This window comes from Lepidochelys kempii, chromosome 20 (genome assembly GCF_965140285.1).
Source record: "Lepidochelys kempii isolate rLepKem1 chromosome 20, rLepKem1.hap1, whole genome shotgun sequence".
Classification (NCBI taxonomy): Eukaryota; Metazoa; Chordata; order Testudines; family Cheloniidae; genus Lepidochelys; species Lepidochelys kempii.
This window is the reverse complement of record NC_136399.1, coordinates 27,490,217-27,506,648: the sequence shown is the minus strand read 5'-3', so window position 1 is coordinate 27,506,648 and position 16,432 is coordinate 27,490,217. Positions and strand designations below refer to the sequence as shown.

Below are 16,432 nucleotides of genomic sequence, written 5' to 3'. Positions count from 1 at the left end.
CATGCTAGCCTCCCGTGTCACAAATACCAGAGCAGACGAACAGGAAGGAACAGCCTAGGAAGATGACAGCAAACAAACCAAGAAAGCAGAGGCCTGGGGCATATCAATAAGAGAACCCAGCAGTTCTGATCCAGTCAGAAGCTTTTGGACAACCCAGAGCCACGCAGTCCGGGGACACAGCACTAAAACTCAGCTAGCACCTGATTGTCCATTAGGTGGGAGTCACGCACCAGGAAAAGCCACCGTTTACCAATCCGGGTGATTCAGGGCCAGCTCGGAGGGCACAAAGTGATCAATGACATTGGTCAGCAGAGGGGGCGAGAGTTCACACTCAGGATATCCTGGGATCTTCTCACACGCACAGTTACGCCTCCTGCCCCTTCACCTTTACAACAGCTGCTGCCCACTGGCACTGATGTCAGCCGGCCCTTTGTCTCAGTTCCAAGCCCCTTGTCATTCCTTGGTGGCAAGAGCTGAGGGTTGCTGCTGCAAAACGCATTGGGACAAATTGCAGCCCTTGGGAGCCGCAGAAACTACCTAGCAACGCTGATGATACTAAGAGCATCTCTGTCCTTCAGAATGATGCTGAGATCAGAGAAGCAACAGGACTTTGCTTGGCAAATATGCTAGTTTTTCAAACTATAAGGACTTCAGCTGTTGGTTTGGTGCCTACGGGCTGACTAGCCACTTCTTGATTCAACACAAGTTCAGACTATGTCAGAGTGAAGTTCTGCTAGTTCTCCTAATTGGGGTCAGTCTAACTGGCTGTGGTCCCCTCCTTCAGTTCTTGCAAGTGAATCTCAACATTGGTTCTGAAGCTCAGGTCACCGTCATCTTAGACTCCCCAGCACTAGTGGTCCAGCACCTAGGATAGTTCTTCACATCATTTACCAGTGTCGTATTTGTTCATATGGGGAATTCAGTTTCTCTTGCAGCTAACTGTAACTGACTCTTGGTGTTGTATTTGCTGGTTCTTTATCAAAGTAAGAACAGCTGTTAGCACTAGTTCCTCACTTCTTGCTCCAGGGTGTCTGACCCCAGGGAAAGATGAGGTTCTGATTAAATGTCCCTCTGAAGAACTCAGGCCAAATCCCCATGGGATTGCACAGCAAGTAGCTAGATGGACAGACTTAGATCTAATCTAAGCAGAGTGAAGGTACAGACAGTTTGTCTGTCTTTGCTTAGGCAAACTTTAGACTTCAGCTTTAAGTTCGTTTTTATTTCCAAATGTACATGCAAAAACACTGGCACATTACAGCACTGGATCACAATGGGAGCAAAGGTAGGATTTCAGGGGTGAAGCTGCCTCCAGCGCTTGGAGGAAACATATCAATTTGCACATGGTTCACTGAAACATTCTCTTCAAACTTAATCTAAACTGAGACCATTTCTAGTGCAAAAGCTACTGAAAGAAAGAAAGAAACAGCGCTGGGAGTTTTCAGTCTCATTTCTTATGGGCGGAGAGACACACAACAGAGGTGGGAATGGACCGAGTGCAGCAACTCAGGCTGGAAGGAGCAGGGAAAAACTGCTTCCACAGAACTTGCCTGTGGGGATGGAGGTAACTCACAAATTGCCAGGTCCCCCAGGAGAGGACACTCCCCTTAAATGAAACATCAAAATGTCTGTAAACTATTTACACAACTGCCTGAAAGGCAAAAATCATCCAATACTGATGACCGTGGGAGGATCCAGATAAAAAGTATCATTTTGTAAACAAAGAGGCAAGGGGACTGCCCGTGGATGAATGGCACATTTACACAACTGTATTAATGGGGGAAGCAATGATGGTATGAGCTTTACGAAGGTTCTGGTTCAGTTATGCACCAGTTTTTTGTGCCTGGTCTCCATGAGCTCCCTTGACTAGATGGGGAATTCCTGATAGACGGCAACACATATTGGGAATGGGTCTCTTGTGCTCCCAAAGCTCATGATTATTAATGTTCACAAATTTCTCCCACAGAAATACAGCAATGATAACTATTAGCCTTTTCTTCCTTTACATTTGAGAAGGGTTTGCATAACTTGGAAACCAGATTGATGAAGCGGGGGAGCTTAGAACCTAATCGACACTATGTACAGAAACATCAGTGAGCCAGGTTCTCTGATAGCTGCAACACAAACCTAACTGCTGGATTTGCAACTCTAGGGATCAGGGTTTAAATGTCCTGCTCATGCCAAGTTATTATTTTCCATTGGGGATGTCCTCTCCTCAGTGAGTGTTTGAATAACTGAGTGAAGGCAAATTCTGGAGGCTCTTACTCCTTCCACCAGCCTGCGCAAAACGGGGCTCACAGGGAACCATTTGCCATTTCTGGGGGTGCCAGCTGTCCATACAGTATCCGAAACATAAAATACTGGGTGAGTGAGTAAAGAATTTTCTTCTTAAATATCTGATTTAAACTTCCACTCACTCTCTCCTGCTGTCTGTTGCATCTTTTATAAACCTTCCATGCCAAAACCCCAACCCTGCCTGCTAATCTCTAACCCTAAACTGCCCCACACTGAGAGCTTGTAAGAACTTCATGCTTAGAGAAGTGTTGGTCCTCCCCATCCAAAGAAACAGTGCTGTCTCTCAGCGGAATCTGGGCGTCCTACCTGCTGCTTTCAAAGCCACGGACAAACTCAGTCTGTTGGAGGGGAAGTGACTTGGCACAGAGCACATTCCAAGATAACGCAATTGAACCCTTTCTTCGCCTCATGTATTTGAGGGAAGCAAAACACTGGGAAGATCCCAGTGAACTGGGTAAATAGTTAGGGGGAGAAATCCCACTCAAGATGGAAACATGTAGGGAGGGGTTTCTGGTAAGAACATTTTTAAATAATATCTGTTCACACCACTAGTTTTAAAAGAAACAAACAGCAGCCAGTGAAGACAGCATCTGCAGTGTTACAGCTGTGAGAATGAGATCTTCACTCCACTTTAAATGGATGGAGTGAGCCTCCTTTTAAAGGGAGGGGTGCAGAGGCAGTTGGGAGAGGCTGATACACCATTCTAGATGTGTTACTCTCTTCAGGGACATGTCCCTTGGCTTCCTCGCATCATAACAGAGACCAAATAATCTTTTGTTCCTGGAGGTGAATACTGTCCCCAAGCAAAGCCGTTTCCCTCAGGGACCAACCTGTCTTGCATTTCTCCATGGTGTCAGCCATTAAAAAGCCTAAATCACCCCCCTTGCAGGCAGCCTCCAAAATGGCAGTGGTATCAAGTAGAGGCATCCTCAGTCACTGGCCTTCCCCAAGGAAAATGAATGTTTTCCCATGACGCAGGCCCAGGAGGGGGCAGGCTGGTGAAATCCCTCGCAGCGGGGCACAATGGCACCACAAATGGATCAGCTGCACCAAGGTTTAAATAAATGCAGCCAACAGAGGAGATGCCGCTTCCAAGCCTGACTCTGGGCAACTTGGCCAGTCTCGTTTGAAGAATGTAATGCTCTAAAGCATAAACACTGGACAAACTGCTACAGTTACAGCTAAACAACATCATGTCACCCATCTACTTGTGGCTAGAGAAAAGGAGGGGAGAGGCAACGCAGTTGAGTCCTCTGGGCTGTGGAAGGTCCTCATGAATTAGTGCTTATGTGCTTGGCAAACCCAGCCGCCTCTTCCATTGTGCGGGGTTCAAAGAGTTTCTCTGAAGGGTTATTTCTCCTCCCCACTCCTCCTTCTGAATTCAGAACAATGTCTGTCCAAGACACTCACAAACGGACCAGGACTTTCCCATGGTCAGGAGGTGAAGTAGGAGTTCTGCATAGAGTAGAGTCGGTCAATGGGGTTACCCACTCGGGCTTGGAGGAGGTTGGCTTCGGCTGTTGACAGCAGGCAGTCTCCCAAGTGGCTGATGCTGTCGCTGTCCATGTCATGGAAAACACCTTCCGAGTCTAGAGGAGGAAGCAAAGGAAAGTGAGAGAAAGACAATGGTGAAGTAAGCCGGTACGGTCAGGTACGCCGTACCTTTAAGACATTTATTGCCGGTACACCCTACCAGAAAGACACATTTTCAAGAATTAATTGTAGAGCCCTTCGCAGATACAAGTATCTATCTGTAGATGCGGATATCCACGAATAGAAATCGGTATCTGCTGAACTGCAGGGCTCTCCCAGGAACTGCAGCGGCGAAAGGAGCAGAACATGGGGCCGCTGCTCTCAGGAGCCAGTGCGGCTGTACTGTCCCCAGCCCTGTCCTCCGGCAGGGCTGTACAGACCCCAGACAGGAGACACAGTTGTGTGGAAGGGCGGGGGGGGTGGGGCTGGGAGCGGTACGGCTGGGCCGGAGGAGCTGCCGGTGCGGGGCGCTGGCTCCTGGGAGCGGCATCCCCATGTTCTGCTCCTTTCGCCACTGCAGTTCCCGGGAGCACAAGGCCCAGCCTCCCCCCAGCCTCTCACCCCTGGGCAGGGCCTTACGCACTCTTAAATCCTGCTTAAATCTTCAAATTAGGACGTAAGTGGCACTTGAATGGTGTCTAAGTCTTGTGATGTGCCCTGCGCAGCAGGGAGGGGTTGGTGGGCAGCGAGCTAGGACTTGTGCTGGCCCTGAATTTCACCCTATGTCCGAGGGGTGGCCAAAATTACTGACCCTTCGAACCACATATGACAGTTTTCAGAAGTTCAAGAGCCAGGGCATTGGGGTGGCCAACTTTCTAATCGTACAAAACCGAACAGTCTTGGCCCACTCCTGCCCCGCCCCTTCCCTGAGGCCACACCCCTGCCCTAACCTGTCCCTTCTGAGGCCCTGCCCCTGACCACACCTTCTCTGAGGCCCCGCCCCTGCTCTGACCCGCCCCTTCTCTGAGGCCCCGCCCTGACCACCCCTTCTCCGAGGTCATACCCTTGCCCTGACCCACCCCTTCGCTGAGGCCTCGCCCCCTGCTCACTCCATCCCCTCCTCCCTTTGTCGCTCGCTCTCCCCCACCCTTACTCACTTGCTCATTTCTACTGGGCTGGGGCGGGGGTTGGGCTGCTGGAGGGGGTGAGGGCCCCGGCTGGGGTTGCGGGCTCCAGGGCGGGGCCAGAAATGAGGGGTTCAGGGTGCAGGAGGGGGCTCTGGGCTGCAGGGGGTGTGGGCTCTGGGAGGGAGTTTGGGTGTGGGACCGGGCTCAGGGCTGGGGGTTGGGAGCCGAGAGAGGGTGCGGGGTGCAGGTGACTCCCAGGAAGAAGCCAGCGTGTCCCTCGGCTCCTAGGCATAGGGGCGGCCAGGCAGCTCTGAGCTGCCTCCGTTTGCAGTTGCCGCCCCCTGCAGGTCCTATTGGAGGCAGTTCCCGGCCAATTGGAGCTGTGGAACACGGTGCAGCGGGGGACATGCTGTCTGCTTCCGGGAGCTGCACGGAGACAGGCAGGGAGCCTGCCAGCCCCACCAACCGGACTTTTAATGGCCCAGTCAGTGATGCTGACCAGAGCCACCAGGGTCCCTTTTCAACCAGATGTTCTGGTCAAAAATCCGATACCTGGCAATCCTACGGGGCACATCTGCCGGGGCTCAGGGCTTCAACCCTGACTGGGCTTGAGGCTTCAGCTCTGCGGGGATGGAGGGGTCTTGGGGTTTTAGCCCTGCAGGGAAGGGGGTCTTGGAACTTCAGCTCCATGGGAGACACCTGACTGGGCTTGGGGTTTCAAGCCCCACTCCTGCTGAAGCCCCGAGCTCTGGCACGTGTGCCTGCAGGGCTGAAGCTGCAGCAGATGCCTCCTGTGCGGCTGAAGCCCTGAGACGCCCGCTCCCCGCTGAGCAGAAGCCAGAGGTGATGCATGAGCGGGACACATGGGATCACTTGCCCCCCACCCCGATTTTTTCCAGGGTTTGTGAACCTTTAAATTGTGCCCCCCCCCACTCTCAGCAGGCACCAGTCGTCTCTGGCAGAAGGCCCTAACCCCACCACCCCGCCGCAGGGCAGAAGCCCTTAGCTCCCCCCGTCTGGTAGGTGAAGAATGTGGGGGGGGGTCCTCCAGGAGCTACACTTTAACTGTAAAAGAGCCGCATGTGGCTCACGAGCCACAATCTGGCCACCCCTGCTATATCCTCTACCTGGCCTTCCCATCCCCCTCCCTTCTCCACCCAGAAAATGAATCCAGTCTGTGAGCCCTAGACCTGAAAGCTTGGGCTTTGTGAGGTACTGCAGGGTGACCTGTCCCATCTTGCTGGGCTATTTCTCCTTATCCCGGGAGACCCCCCCACCCTTCATGGGCACCTTCTCAGGGTAGCTTTGAACCAGAGGCATGAGACACAAATTACCCCTTAAATACTCTGCCATCTGTACAGCTGCCACGTCCTGCCTGGCGTCTCTTTCTGCGCTGGTTGTGGTGGGCATGGGTCAGACAGTAATAACAGTGGGACTGGGTCCTACCACTCCACACTGCGGTTTGAGCTCAGCTCTGGCGTTGAGTCACATCAGCCTCCTCGCCACCCGCTTACCATAGGGATGCAGATGGTCTCCTGGCAGCTGGGGCGGCGTGAGCCCTTGTCTGTACAAGTCTGTGCTGTAGCTGTTCTGATCCAGCGACAGCAGCTGCTGCTGGGGAATCCTGGGATAGGGGACCATGAGCCCATCTAGTCCATGAACACTTGCTCCATCTAATGTGGAATCAATGGAACAGGTGGAAGCAGTGCGTACAGAATGTGATAATATGTTCTGATGTATTATAATCATAGAATCATAGAATATCAGGGTGGGAAGGGACCTCAGGAGGTCATCTAGTCTAACCCCCTGCTCAAAGCAGGACCAGCCCCAACTAAATCATCCCAGCCAGGGCTTTGTCAAGCCTGACCTTAAAAACTTCTAAGGAAGGAGATTCCACCACCTCCCTAGGTAACGCATTCCCGAGGTAATGTTTCACCACCCTCCTAGTGAAAAAGTTTTTCCTAATATCCAACCTAAACCTCCCCCACTGCAACTTGAGACCATTACTCCTTGTCCTGTCATCTGCTACCACTGAGAACTGTCTAGATCCATCCTCTTTGGAACCCCCTTTCAGATAGTTGAAAGCAGCTACCAAATCCCCCCTCATTCTTCTCTTCTGCAGACTAAGCAATCCCAGTTCCCTCAGCCTCTCCTCATAAGTCATGTGTTCCAGTCCCCTAATCATTTTTGTTGCCCTCCGCTGGACGCTTTCCAATGTTTCCACTTCCTTCTTGTAGTGTGGGGCCCAAAATTGGACACAGTACTCCAGATGAGGCCTCACCAATGTCGAATAGAGGGGAACAATCACGTCCCTCTATCTGCTGGCAATGCCCCTACTTATACAGCCCAAAATGTCATTGGCCGCCTTGGCAACAAGGGCACACTGTTGACTCATATACAGCTTCTCGTCCACTGTAACCCCTAGTTCCTTTTCTGCAGAACTGCTGCCGAGCCATTCGGTCCCTGGTCTGTAGTGGTGCATGGGATTCTTCCGTCCTAAGTGCAGGACTCTGCACTTGTCCTTGTTGAACCTCATCAGATTTCTTTTGGCCCAATCCTCTAATTTGTCTAGGGCCCTCTGTATCCTATCCCTACCCTCCAGCATATCTACCTCTCCTCCCAGTTTAGTGTCATCTGCAAACTTTCTGAGGGTGCAATCCACACCATCCTCCAGATCTTTAATGAAGATACTGAACAAAACCAGCCCCAGGACCGACCCTTGGGGCACTCCACTTGATACCGGCTGCCAACTAGACATGGAGCCATTGATCACTACCCATTGAGCCCGACAATCTAGCCAGCTTTCTATCCACCTTATAGTCCATTCATCCAGCCCATACTTCTTTAACTTACTGACAAGAATACTGTGGGAGACCGTGTCAAAAGCTTTGCTAAAGTCAAGGAACAACATGTTCACTGCTTTCCCCTCATCCACAGAGCCAGTTATCTCATCATAGAAGGCAATTAGATTAGTCAGGCCTGACTTGCCCTTGGTGAATCCATGCTGACTGTTCCTGATCACTTTCCTCTCCTCTAAGTGCTTCAGAATTGATTCCTTGAGGACCTGCTCCATGATTTTTCCAGGGACTGAGGTGAGTAATACAGTAGTGCCCACTGACCTCCACCAGGATCAGGCTCCACTGTAATGGGCCCTGCAAATTACATGGGGCTCTGCACAAATATGCAGTAAAAGACTGTTACTTTGGGCCAGATTCTGTGTTCGGTTACTTTGGCATAAATTGGGAGTGACTCCACTGAAATCCATGGATTTATTCTGGATTTACACCTGTGGAACCGAAGCCAAAGATTTTCAGAAGTGACTAATGATTTCTGGGTGTCCAACTTGAGACACGTGAAAGAGACCCAGAAAGTGCTGAGTACCTGCCCTCTGGAAATTGGGCCCTTTTCATCCAAAATCACAGGCCATTGCTGGAAATCTTGTCCTGCCATTAGAGTATGGCTCTAAACTGCTTGTGACAAGATTTTTATGACAGGTCCATATTGTCAAGTGATTGAGTGTATCTCTGTTGGATTCTTTTCACCATCATTAGGGTGCTGTGCAGAGAAGGGGCTGTTAGTATGGGAGCATGGGACCCTTAATCCCGGAGTAAAAGGTAAAATGGCCATAAATTAAAAATGGGTTTTGTTATGTAAAAGCTAAACTGAAGAGACTCCCAATTCACCTGTTGGTAAAATAACTGAGCCCCTGTTGCGTAGTCAGACACAACGGACATCAGATGTACTGAAGCATGCAAAGATCACAATTAATTTTCACTCTCCTACAGCCCCTTCCTTACATCTGAGGACTAAAAGAGATTTAAAAAGAGATTTACAAAACATTGTGACAACCCTGAACTCGTTTCAGAGTGGTACCCGTGTTAGTCCGTATCAGCAAAAAGAATGAGGAATACTTGTGGTAGCTAAGGTGCCACAAGTACGCCTCGCTCTTTTTCCTAGGAAGTAGGTTTATCATAATTGTACAGATTATGAGGCAGAGAGGGGAAGTGACTTGTCCCAGGTCTCAAAGGGATTTTAGTAGAGCAGGGACTGAAACTCTGGAATTCCAAGTCCCAGACCTGTGCTTTACACATTATACCATTTTTTCCTCCGACAGTCTGCCAGGAGGAGCTAATCTAGACTTTCCCCTTTACTTCCTTTCCCCTCAGCTATGCCAGTGCACCTCAGTCCTGCCTTGCAGCACCCCCGCTCCACGCCCGCACAGCTCTGCCGACCCCACTCAGTCCCAGATTGCTTCCTCCCTGCTATTGCAGGGAGCTGATCCCAAGGCTCTGCCAAGCCTCACCTTCACTGTCATCATTGCTCTGTCTGCTGCTGCGGCCGGTCCCACGGCCGCTCCCTAAACGCGGGTTGCCCAGCTGCTCCTGCTCCTGCTGTTGCTGCTGCTGCTGCTGCTGTCTGCGAGCGATCTTCTTCATCTGCCAGCAGAAGCAAGCAAGGCCCTAAATTTGTATTACGGGTCTGGCTGGGGAAATGCACTGCAGTTAGCTCCCTGCTGGGCAGCTGCCTTCTCCCTCTCCAGTGAAGGAGCAGTGCAGATATTACACAGACACTTGTCCTGAAGCAGAGAGAGCCTCATTAGGGTTTCATGTTGCCCCAACAGGCCCTGGGAAGCACAGAATATCAGAGCAAAGAGCACACCAGCCATGGCCTCAATCCACCCCTATGTGCCACTGTCTGGGAGCAGGGTCTTTTCACCAGCTCCGCACAGGTTGGGGAGGCCCCCTGTGTAGGGGGAGATTCTCAGAGAGCTGTTTCTGCCCTGTTACACTGCCAGAATGGTGCAAAGGGCCTCAGTGCAATTGAGAATCAGGGCCACAGAGCTTGGTTCCGACGAGAAAAGCAGTCACTCACCTTGGCTCTTTGATTCTGGAACCAGACCTGCACCACCCGGACCGTCAGGCCTGTCTCAGCTGCGAGGGTCTCTCTCACCTACCCGCAGAAGGGAGAGGAGTCGGAAAAGGTGGGTTAGAGCTTTGTTATATTGGGAAATGATCAACTCAGCTGATGTTTAGAACAGTGTCCCTAACCTTGTGCACCTGATGGTCCCCTGCCCTTTCCAGATCTTTCCTAGAAACTCACACCTGCTGCAAATCTAGTCTGCTGCCAACAATGAGTCATGTTGACTTGTACATGAAGTGCCTACTCCTAACTTCTGAGTTTTTGTCTGTCCTAGGATTCTAAGTTCCACAGAGAAGTTGTCCGTTCTCAAGAGTTTAGAAAATGATGGGCACAGAAAAGTATCTAAAAGGAGGAATCTCTCACTCCCTGCAGGGAACTGTGCCCCCAAAGGGCAGGGTCCCCTAACTCCTGTTTACCACTTCACTCCTGTCATTACTCTGAATTTACACTGTGAACCCACCAAGGTAGGCAACTTGTCTTTCTATTCATCTGCACAGTACTATAAACACCTGACACTACCTAGAGGAGAAAGAGAACAAGAGAAGCTGCTGCCTATGAAACGGCTCAGAGTGGTCCTAATTCCCCTCATGCCATCCTTCACACGAGTGGACAGTGGGCGTGAAACGCTCTCAGACCAGAAGGCACCTACTCTGCACTGGCATAAATGACAGCACAAGATGCAGGGTAGTGGAACTTCTGGCCCAGTGTGTGCATCTCCTCTCTAACCATCTGCACTGAAATGAAAACAAGCTGGCTGCCAAGCTGCGCTGAGGCTTAAAGCTGCCGTGCACAGAAAGGGAGTCAGCAGATAGCCACGGTATATGCGCCACACTGCTGCTGGGCCAGACGCATGTCAGAAGGGAACCTGGTCTCTCTCTTCCGGAGTCCCCTGTGATGTGTTCTGGAAGTACTTGCTTTGCAGCCCAGCTGGGAGTGTAGAGGCAGGACTCTGGGCTTTGAGGCCATAGGACTACAGGGTGGGGTTGCGAGCATAAAAGCCGGGCTGGGGACTCTGGCCCAGGCAGTGAGGAAGCTCCCTCCTGCACTCTACCTTTCTGCAGGGTTTGGAGGAAACCTCAAAGGAGGCCTTGAAAGCCCGTCGCTGCTGAGTGGTGAGAATGGTGCGTGGGCGCTTGGAGCGCTTGTGGTCCTTGCCTTCCTCGCCTCCTCTGCCGTGGGAGTGGCTGCCATCCTCATCCTCGCTTTTCACTGGAAGGGGAACCGTTAGCTGTTACTGCCACGGGCAGGCCTGGGCCTCTCTGGCTCAACTGCTGTAGCAGCGAAGCCAGGAAATTTCCTCCCCTTTCAGGGTTTTGGTCCCTTACGTCCTCAGCAAGGGCCATGACCTTAAGGGCTCCTGTCCCGAGATACAGTGCATAGGACCAGCAAGGCCCATCTAGCCCAATATTATTCCCTATTGGCTAGCCCAGATCAGACCAATGGACCTTTCTATCCCAGTATCCACCCACCCCTGACCCTTCAGATCAGACCACTAGTGTCCCCGCCATTCACTCCCTCCCTGCCGCTCTGGATCAGACCAAGGGGCCATCGGTCTAGCCCAAGGTCCCGGCTCGTGGCTCAGACAGTGGTCAGTGGACAGATGCTTCAGAGGACACAGACTGGACCCCTCCATGGGCATCCCACATCTCCCAATCTTACAGCCCTGTCCCCTGGGGACCAGGCAGTATCCCTGCAACACCCTACATTAGCAGTGCCATGAACCCCAGTGCTGAGGGGGTTGGTCCTCTGACCCCCGCAGTCCCAGCCCTGTGGGGGGGGTCCACTCGCTCCATCCCCTCCTTCTCTGTTGGCCCCGAGGAGGTAGGTCCCCTGTGGCCCCTCACCAGACTCCGTGGGTGCAGGGCTGATGGCACTCAGCATCTCCTTCTCCTTCTCATAGTCGCCGCGGCACAGCAGCTGCCCCTCCTTGAGCACAAACTCGTCCCCACGTTGCAGGCGCCGCTCGCACTCGCAACAGAAGAAGCAGTGGACGTGGTAGACGTTCTCCAGCACCCGCATGATGAATTCAGATGGGGCAATCGCCTTCAGGCAGCTGCTGCACTTGGTCTGGAAGAGCCTGTGTGGCCAGGGAGGGAACAAAGCAGTCAGCCAGGGACGAGGGGTTAGGGCTACGGGGGCAGCGGCGCTAGGAAGGACTCAGGGGGTATTGGAGCTATGGGAAGTATTGGGTTGATAGGGCTAACACCTAGATTCTGGAGTGGTTTAAGGGGGTTCCGGTTATGACTGGGGCTTCAGTGGTCAGAGCAGTGGCTCAGGGTGAGGGTTGTTCTCTGCTAGACACTATAGATACGGACGGGCACTGTGATGCCACGGTATAAATGCCTGCACTGATAACTGGAACAGGTAGAGCAGATGTATGAGGGGTCAGGAGTCCCACCAGTCAGGGGGCTCCGCAGCTGCTGGGAAAGGCTCCAGTTCTCCCTTGCGGCGGGGAGGACAGAAAACAGCAGCATCGGGTGCTCTGGGGGCTGACACAGGCCCCAGGCCACTGAGGCAGGGTCGGGCTGGGCCTGCCAGGCGCTCCCAAGCAAGTCCGGTGGTTCTGAACAGGATGACAGAGAGCAAGTGAGTTTGGGTTACCAGCTCAGTGACCTGGTGAGGGGGAGGAGAGGGGGTGTGGGAAAGGGCCCAGGGAAGCACCACAAAGTGGAATATGGAAACCAGGGGCCAGGTCATTAGCCGGTATAAAAGGCCATTGGTGGAGTCAAAGGAGCTGTGCTCGCTGACCTTCGCTAAGGATTCGGCCCTACAGGTATCAAAAATAACCCCTAGATGGGTAGTGGTTTCACTGGGCTAGGTCCACTGCTCCTGGCTCATGCTGCCGCTGACTTCCCCAGCTAGCTCTGCAAGGAACACGCCTGCCCGGCCTTTCAACTCCCTGTGGAGTCAGCGCCCACGCTGCCCTCCTGGGTGTGGCTGAGCTGTCCCAAGTGCCTCTTCTGCCCTTGAATGAACTTTGCTGGAGGCTCATTCAGGGCCGATACCTCTCACTCTATTCAGGCCAGTGGAGTCAGTGAATGCAGCCTGAGGACAGAGAAGCCCCCAGGGACCATGGTACCCGGCTCAGTCTGTTAGTGTGGTCTCAGCAGGTAAGGCTTCCTTCGAGACCCCTAAACTCATTTTAATAACGTAGTCCCTGGGGACTGTATGGATCCGGCACGGGGAACCCCGGAGGAGGCTGTTTGTGGCCCTTGCGGCGTCCTGAGAGAGAAATAAACAATCGCTGAGTGCCCGGTGTTCAGAGCAGATGGTTCTGATGAAGTAATTTGGGATCTAAACAAATGTGAGCATGGTGGCTGCCGGCTGACAGCTTCCATTTAGCCACTTGACAAGAGAAAGTAATAAAATGGGGATTAATTAGGCTGTTGTTTAAACACACAGGATCTTCCCCACCAGCAGGGAACTCATAAACTGGGATTGAGAACAAGACTGGGTTAATCCTCCTGGCAAACTCTGCGGAGCGGGATGGAGAGGATTACAGGGGAGAGCTCATCCCTTCCAAATACCACCATGGAGCTGTGCTGCGCAATGGCCTTCGCCTGCAGCAGCTGGGACATTCCAACTGGAGCCGCGCGGGATTTCTTGCTGTCTCTCTTTCTCTGTCTGTCTGTGTTCCTCTCCATCTCTCTCCACATCCCCACCCCCACCCCCGTCTTTTTGTGAGTCACGTTTTACTTTAAAAATTGAGTTTGAAATGGAAGTTCAGTATAAAGAAAAACACTGAGTGACGTGTTTAAAAACCAAACCCACACCGACACACTGCCCCAGAGGAGCAGGTGGGATGCATGCTCCAGGCACAGTCCCAGAGGTGGGCTGCCTACAAATCTGTTCCTCTCTGACACCAGCATCCGGTGTGGCAAGCAGAGGTGAAAAGACAAAGTAAACACTTCCGTGTTAACTGTGATCTGTGATCAGTTACAAGCATGTGGCTTATTACCGAGTAACAAGTTATTTATGTTCCTAGACTTTAAGCCTAGAAGGTCCTTACTGTTCATGTAGTCTGACGTCCTGCATAGCTCGGGCCAGACAATTTCACCCAGGGCTTCCTGCAATAGTCTGTGGTTAGGCTAGAGCATCTCTCTTAGAAAGAGACCCAATCTCCATTTATAGACTCCAAGTGATAGAGAATCCACCACATCCCTTTGGAGACTGTTCCAATGGCTAATTACCAGCTAATTACTTATGCCCAGCCACTGGATCTAGGTATGCCTTTGTTTGCTGAAGAGTGCTCTAATACTGGTTGTGGTAACTGTAAAAATGCAAAGCACGAGTCACTGAACGTGCCCAGCCTCTCTTCTGGAATTAGATCTTAACCCAAACCACCCTAACTATTAAATGCAGCGGCTCTCCACTGTCTCCTTGGTTTGCAGAATTTCCCTCCTAGGGATGGGAGTAATTTTTGTATGTACCACACTTGAGACTAAATCTCCATAACATGAAGGTTCTTGGGTCTTTAGAGAGACTGGTCCCATGGATCATGTTTAGTCTCAGCTAGTTCTTCCCAGGAGCAGCAGGTCCAGTCACACTCCTGTAACATACCCCAACCCTACCATTCTTGTGCATCCAGACATGCAGGCTTTTAGAAGGTGAGGGATAGGTCCAGCATGTGGCTAGCGCTACAGCCATAACAGTTGAAATACTAGGAATTCAGGAATTATTAGGAATACAAGCCACTCTGCAGGATAGCTCTCCATCCTGACTCCCATTAGTCCGAAGCGGGGATCATGCCCTGAAAGAGGGTTTAGTTCTTGTACAAAATCCTTAAATCCTTACCATGACAGCTATGGACATTTCCATTATGCAGATAAATATCTAAGCTATTTTTAGTCCTTTTTCCTTCCATGCCTTTGACCTCAACTGTATGCCGTAGCAATGAGTTTTGCAGGCTAATTGTTCAGTATTGCTTGGGAGGGGCAGGGAAAGGGAAACTTCCTGACATAAAACTTGCTTTCATCTTGATCCTGCACAGGACAGGGTATGGTAGAGATAAGCACAAGGTCAGGTGAATGTCTTGAGTGTGCAAATGCACATGTGTTTGAGTGTGCATGCACTGGTTTTAAATGTGAAAGCTGTGAGAGGTACTAGGTGGAGCAAAGCTACCTGGAAACAGATATCAGCGCTGGGAGAAGAGGCCTGCCCATTCCCAGCTTCCCAATAGGTGCCAAGCTGACTCGCCCCTTTATCCTATTGCTATTAGAACGAGGCAGTTAGTGAGTCTTGTCTAAAGACCCCTTCAGGTGCTGGCCATCTCACCTGGATTTCATAGGATGGGCTTTCCAGCTGTGATCAATTGAGGGATGCACAGCTGCAGTAACATAACTCAATTTCACATAGGAACTATGTGCCCCACACCCTCCCTTTCCCAAGCTAAGCCCTGAAAACAAATCTGCTCTGCTTTGTACTAATTGAAGAAAACATTCAGCAAGCAGCTCATAAACACGGTGTCAGCTCGCATTACACAAAATTAAAATTCTCAGCCCCTCCAACACTAGGAATTCCTAAAGAGGCCGGTTTTAATATCGCCTGAATCCATTTAAGTCAAGGTAATATTGTTTGGGTTGTCATAGGAACAGAATACATCTCCGTTGCAGCCAGTATTCTGAGAGGAGGGAAGGGCGGCTGCGGTGAGAACATGGTTGCATGGTGTCTGAATGCAGCTGCCCCGGGAAGCCACATGGGAGGATGTTGTAGATATTAACTGGGTTTCCAGGTTCATTACTTGAAGTGAATTTAGCATCAGCAAAGGTGCTGGATTGACAGCCCTGGGTGTGTCCACAGAGAGGGGACAGCCCAGGCAGCTGCAGGGAGAGCTTCCCATCCACTAGGAACATCCCTCACCTTCTTTGGAAGAACGCACCCAGTGCGAGGAGCGAGTTCAGACCCTGTGGTCCGGTCAGCCAATGAGGATGCAGCGTGATGCTAACTGTGGTACTGCCCACTTGTTCAACAGCCAAATTGTTTCACATACCCCAGGGCACAAGCCGGCATTCAGATCATATCAACTTTCACCCACTGCTGACCTGGGACCACATGTGGATTAGTTACCTACAGGCAAAAGGCTCAATGTCCCATTTCCAGCCCTCTAAGCCATCCTGCCCCCACGTTTTCTGGCACTCACAAACTACAGGGACAGGTGCATTACCCATGGAGGCCATACTGCAATCAAACTTCCAGAAAGAAGGCGATGTGTTAGATGGGTCCTACCCACCCTTGACAGATACCTGAAAGGTCGGTCTTTTTCTCACACTTTGGCAATGCTCATGCAGCTAGTCATGCCAAAAAGTCTCACTGAAGAAGTATAGCTGTGACACCGGGTAGGTAGCTGGTGTGCAGAGACCACTGCCCACCATGCCAACCAATATTGTCTCATTGTTTCTTTGTGCTCCCTGCCTGTATCCACCTGTTGTTTCTTATCTTATATTGTAAGTTCCTTGAGGCAGGAAGCATCTTTTTGTTCTCTGTTTGTACAGCACCGAGGCACAATGGGGTCCTGGTCTGTGACTTGGGTTCCTAAGTGCTACAACAATACAAATAATAAATAACAATAATGAATTGAACTGACAATTGGCATGAGGTTGTGTGTTTGTGTGAAACCCCCA

General features: G+C 51.4%; 1 protein-coding gene across 1 annotated transcript in view; it reads right to left on the bottom strand.

The window, feature by feature from the left end:
* Positions 1-1,198: 1,198 nt before the first annotated feature.
* The window catches only part of LOC140900848 (LIM homeobox transcription factor 1-alpha-like), a 62,254-nt gene continuing 47,020 nt past the window's right edge, over positions 1,199-16,432 (bottom strand). Inside the window, 6 exon segments of the mRNA XM_073318742.2 lie at positions 1,199-3,881; positions 6,407-6,565; positions 9,196-9,328; positions 9,765-9,842; positions 10,864-11,021; positions 11,657-11,889. Coding sequence (XP_073174843.1) covers positions 3,727-3,881; positions 6,407-6,565; positions 9,196-9,328; positions 9,765-9,842; positions 10,864-11,021; positions 11,657-11,889 — 916 coding nt within the window. The 3' untranslated portion in view covers positions 1,199-3,726.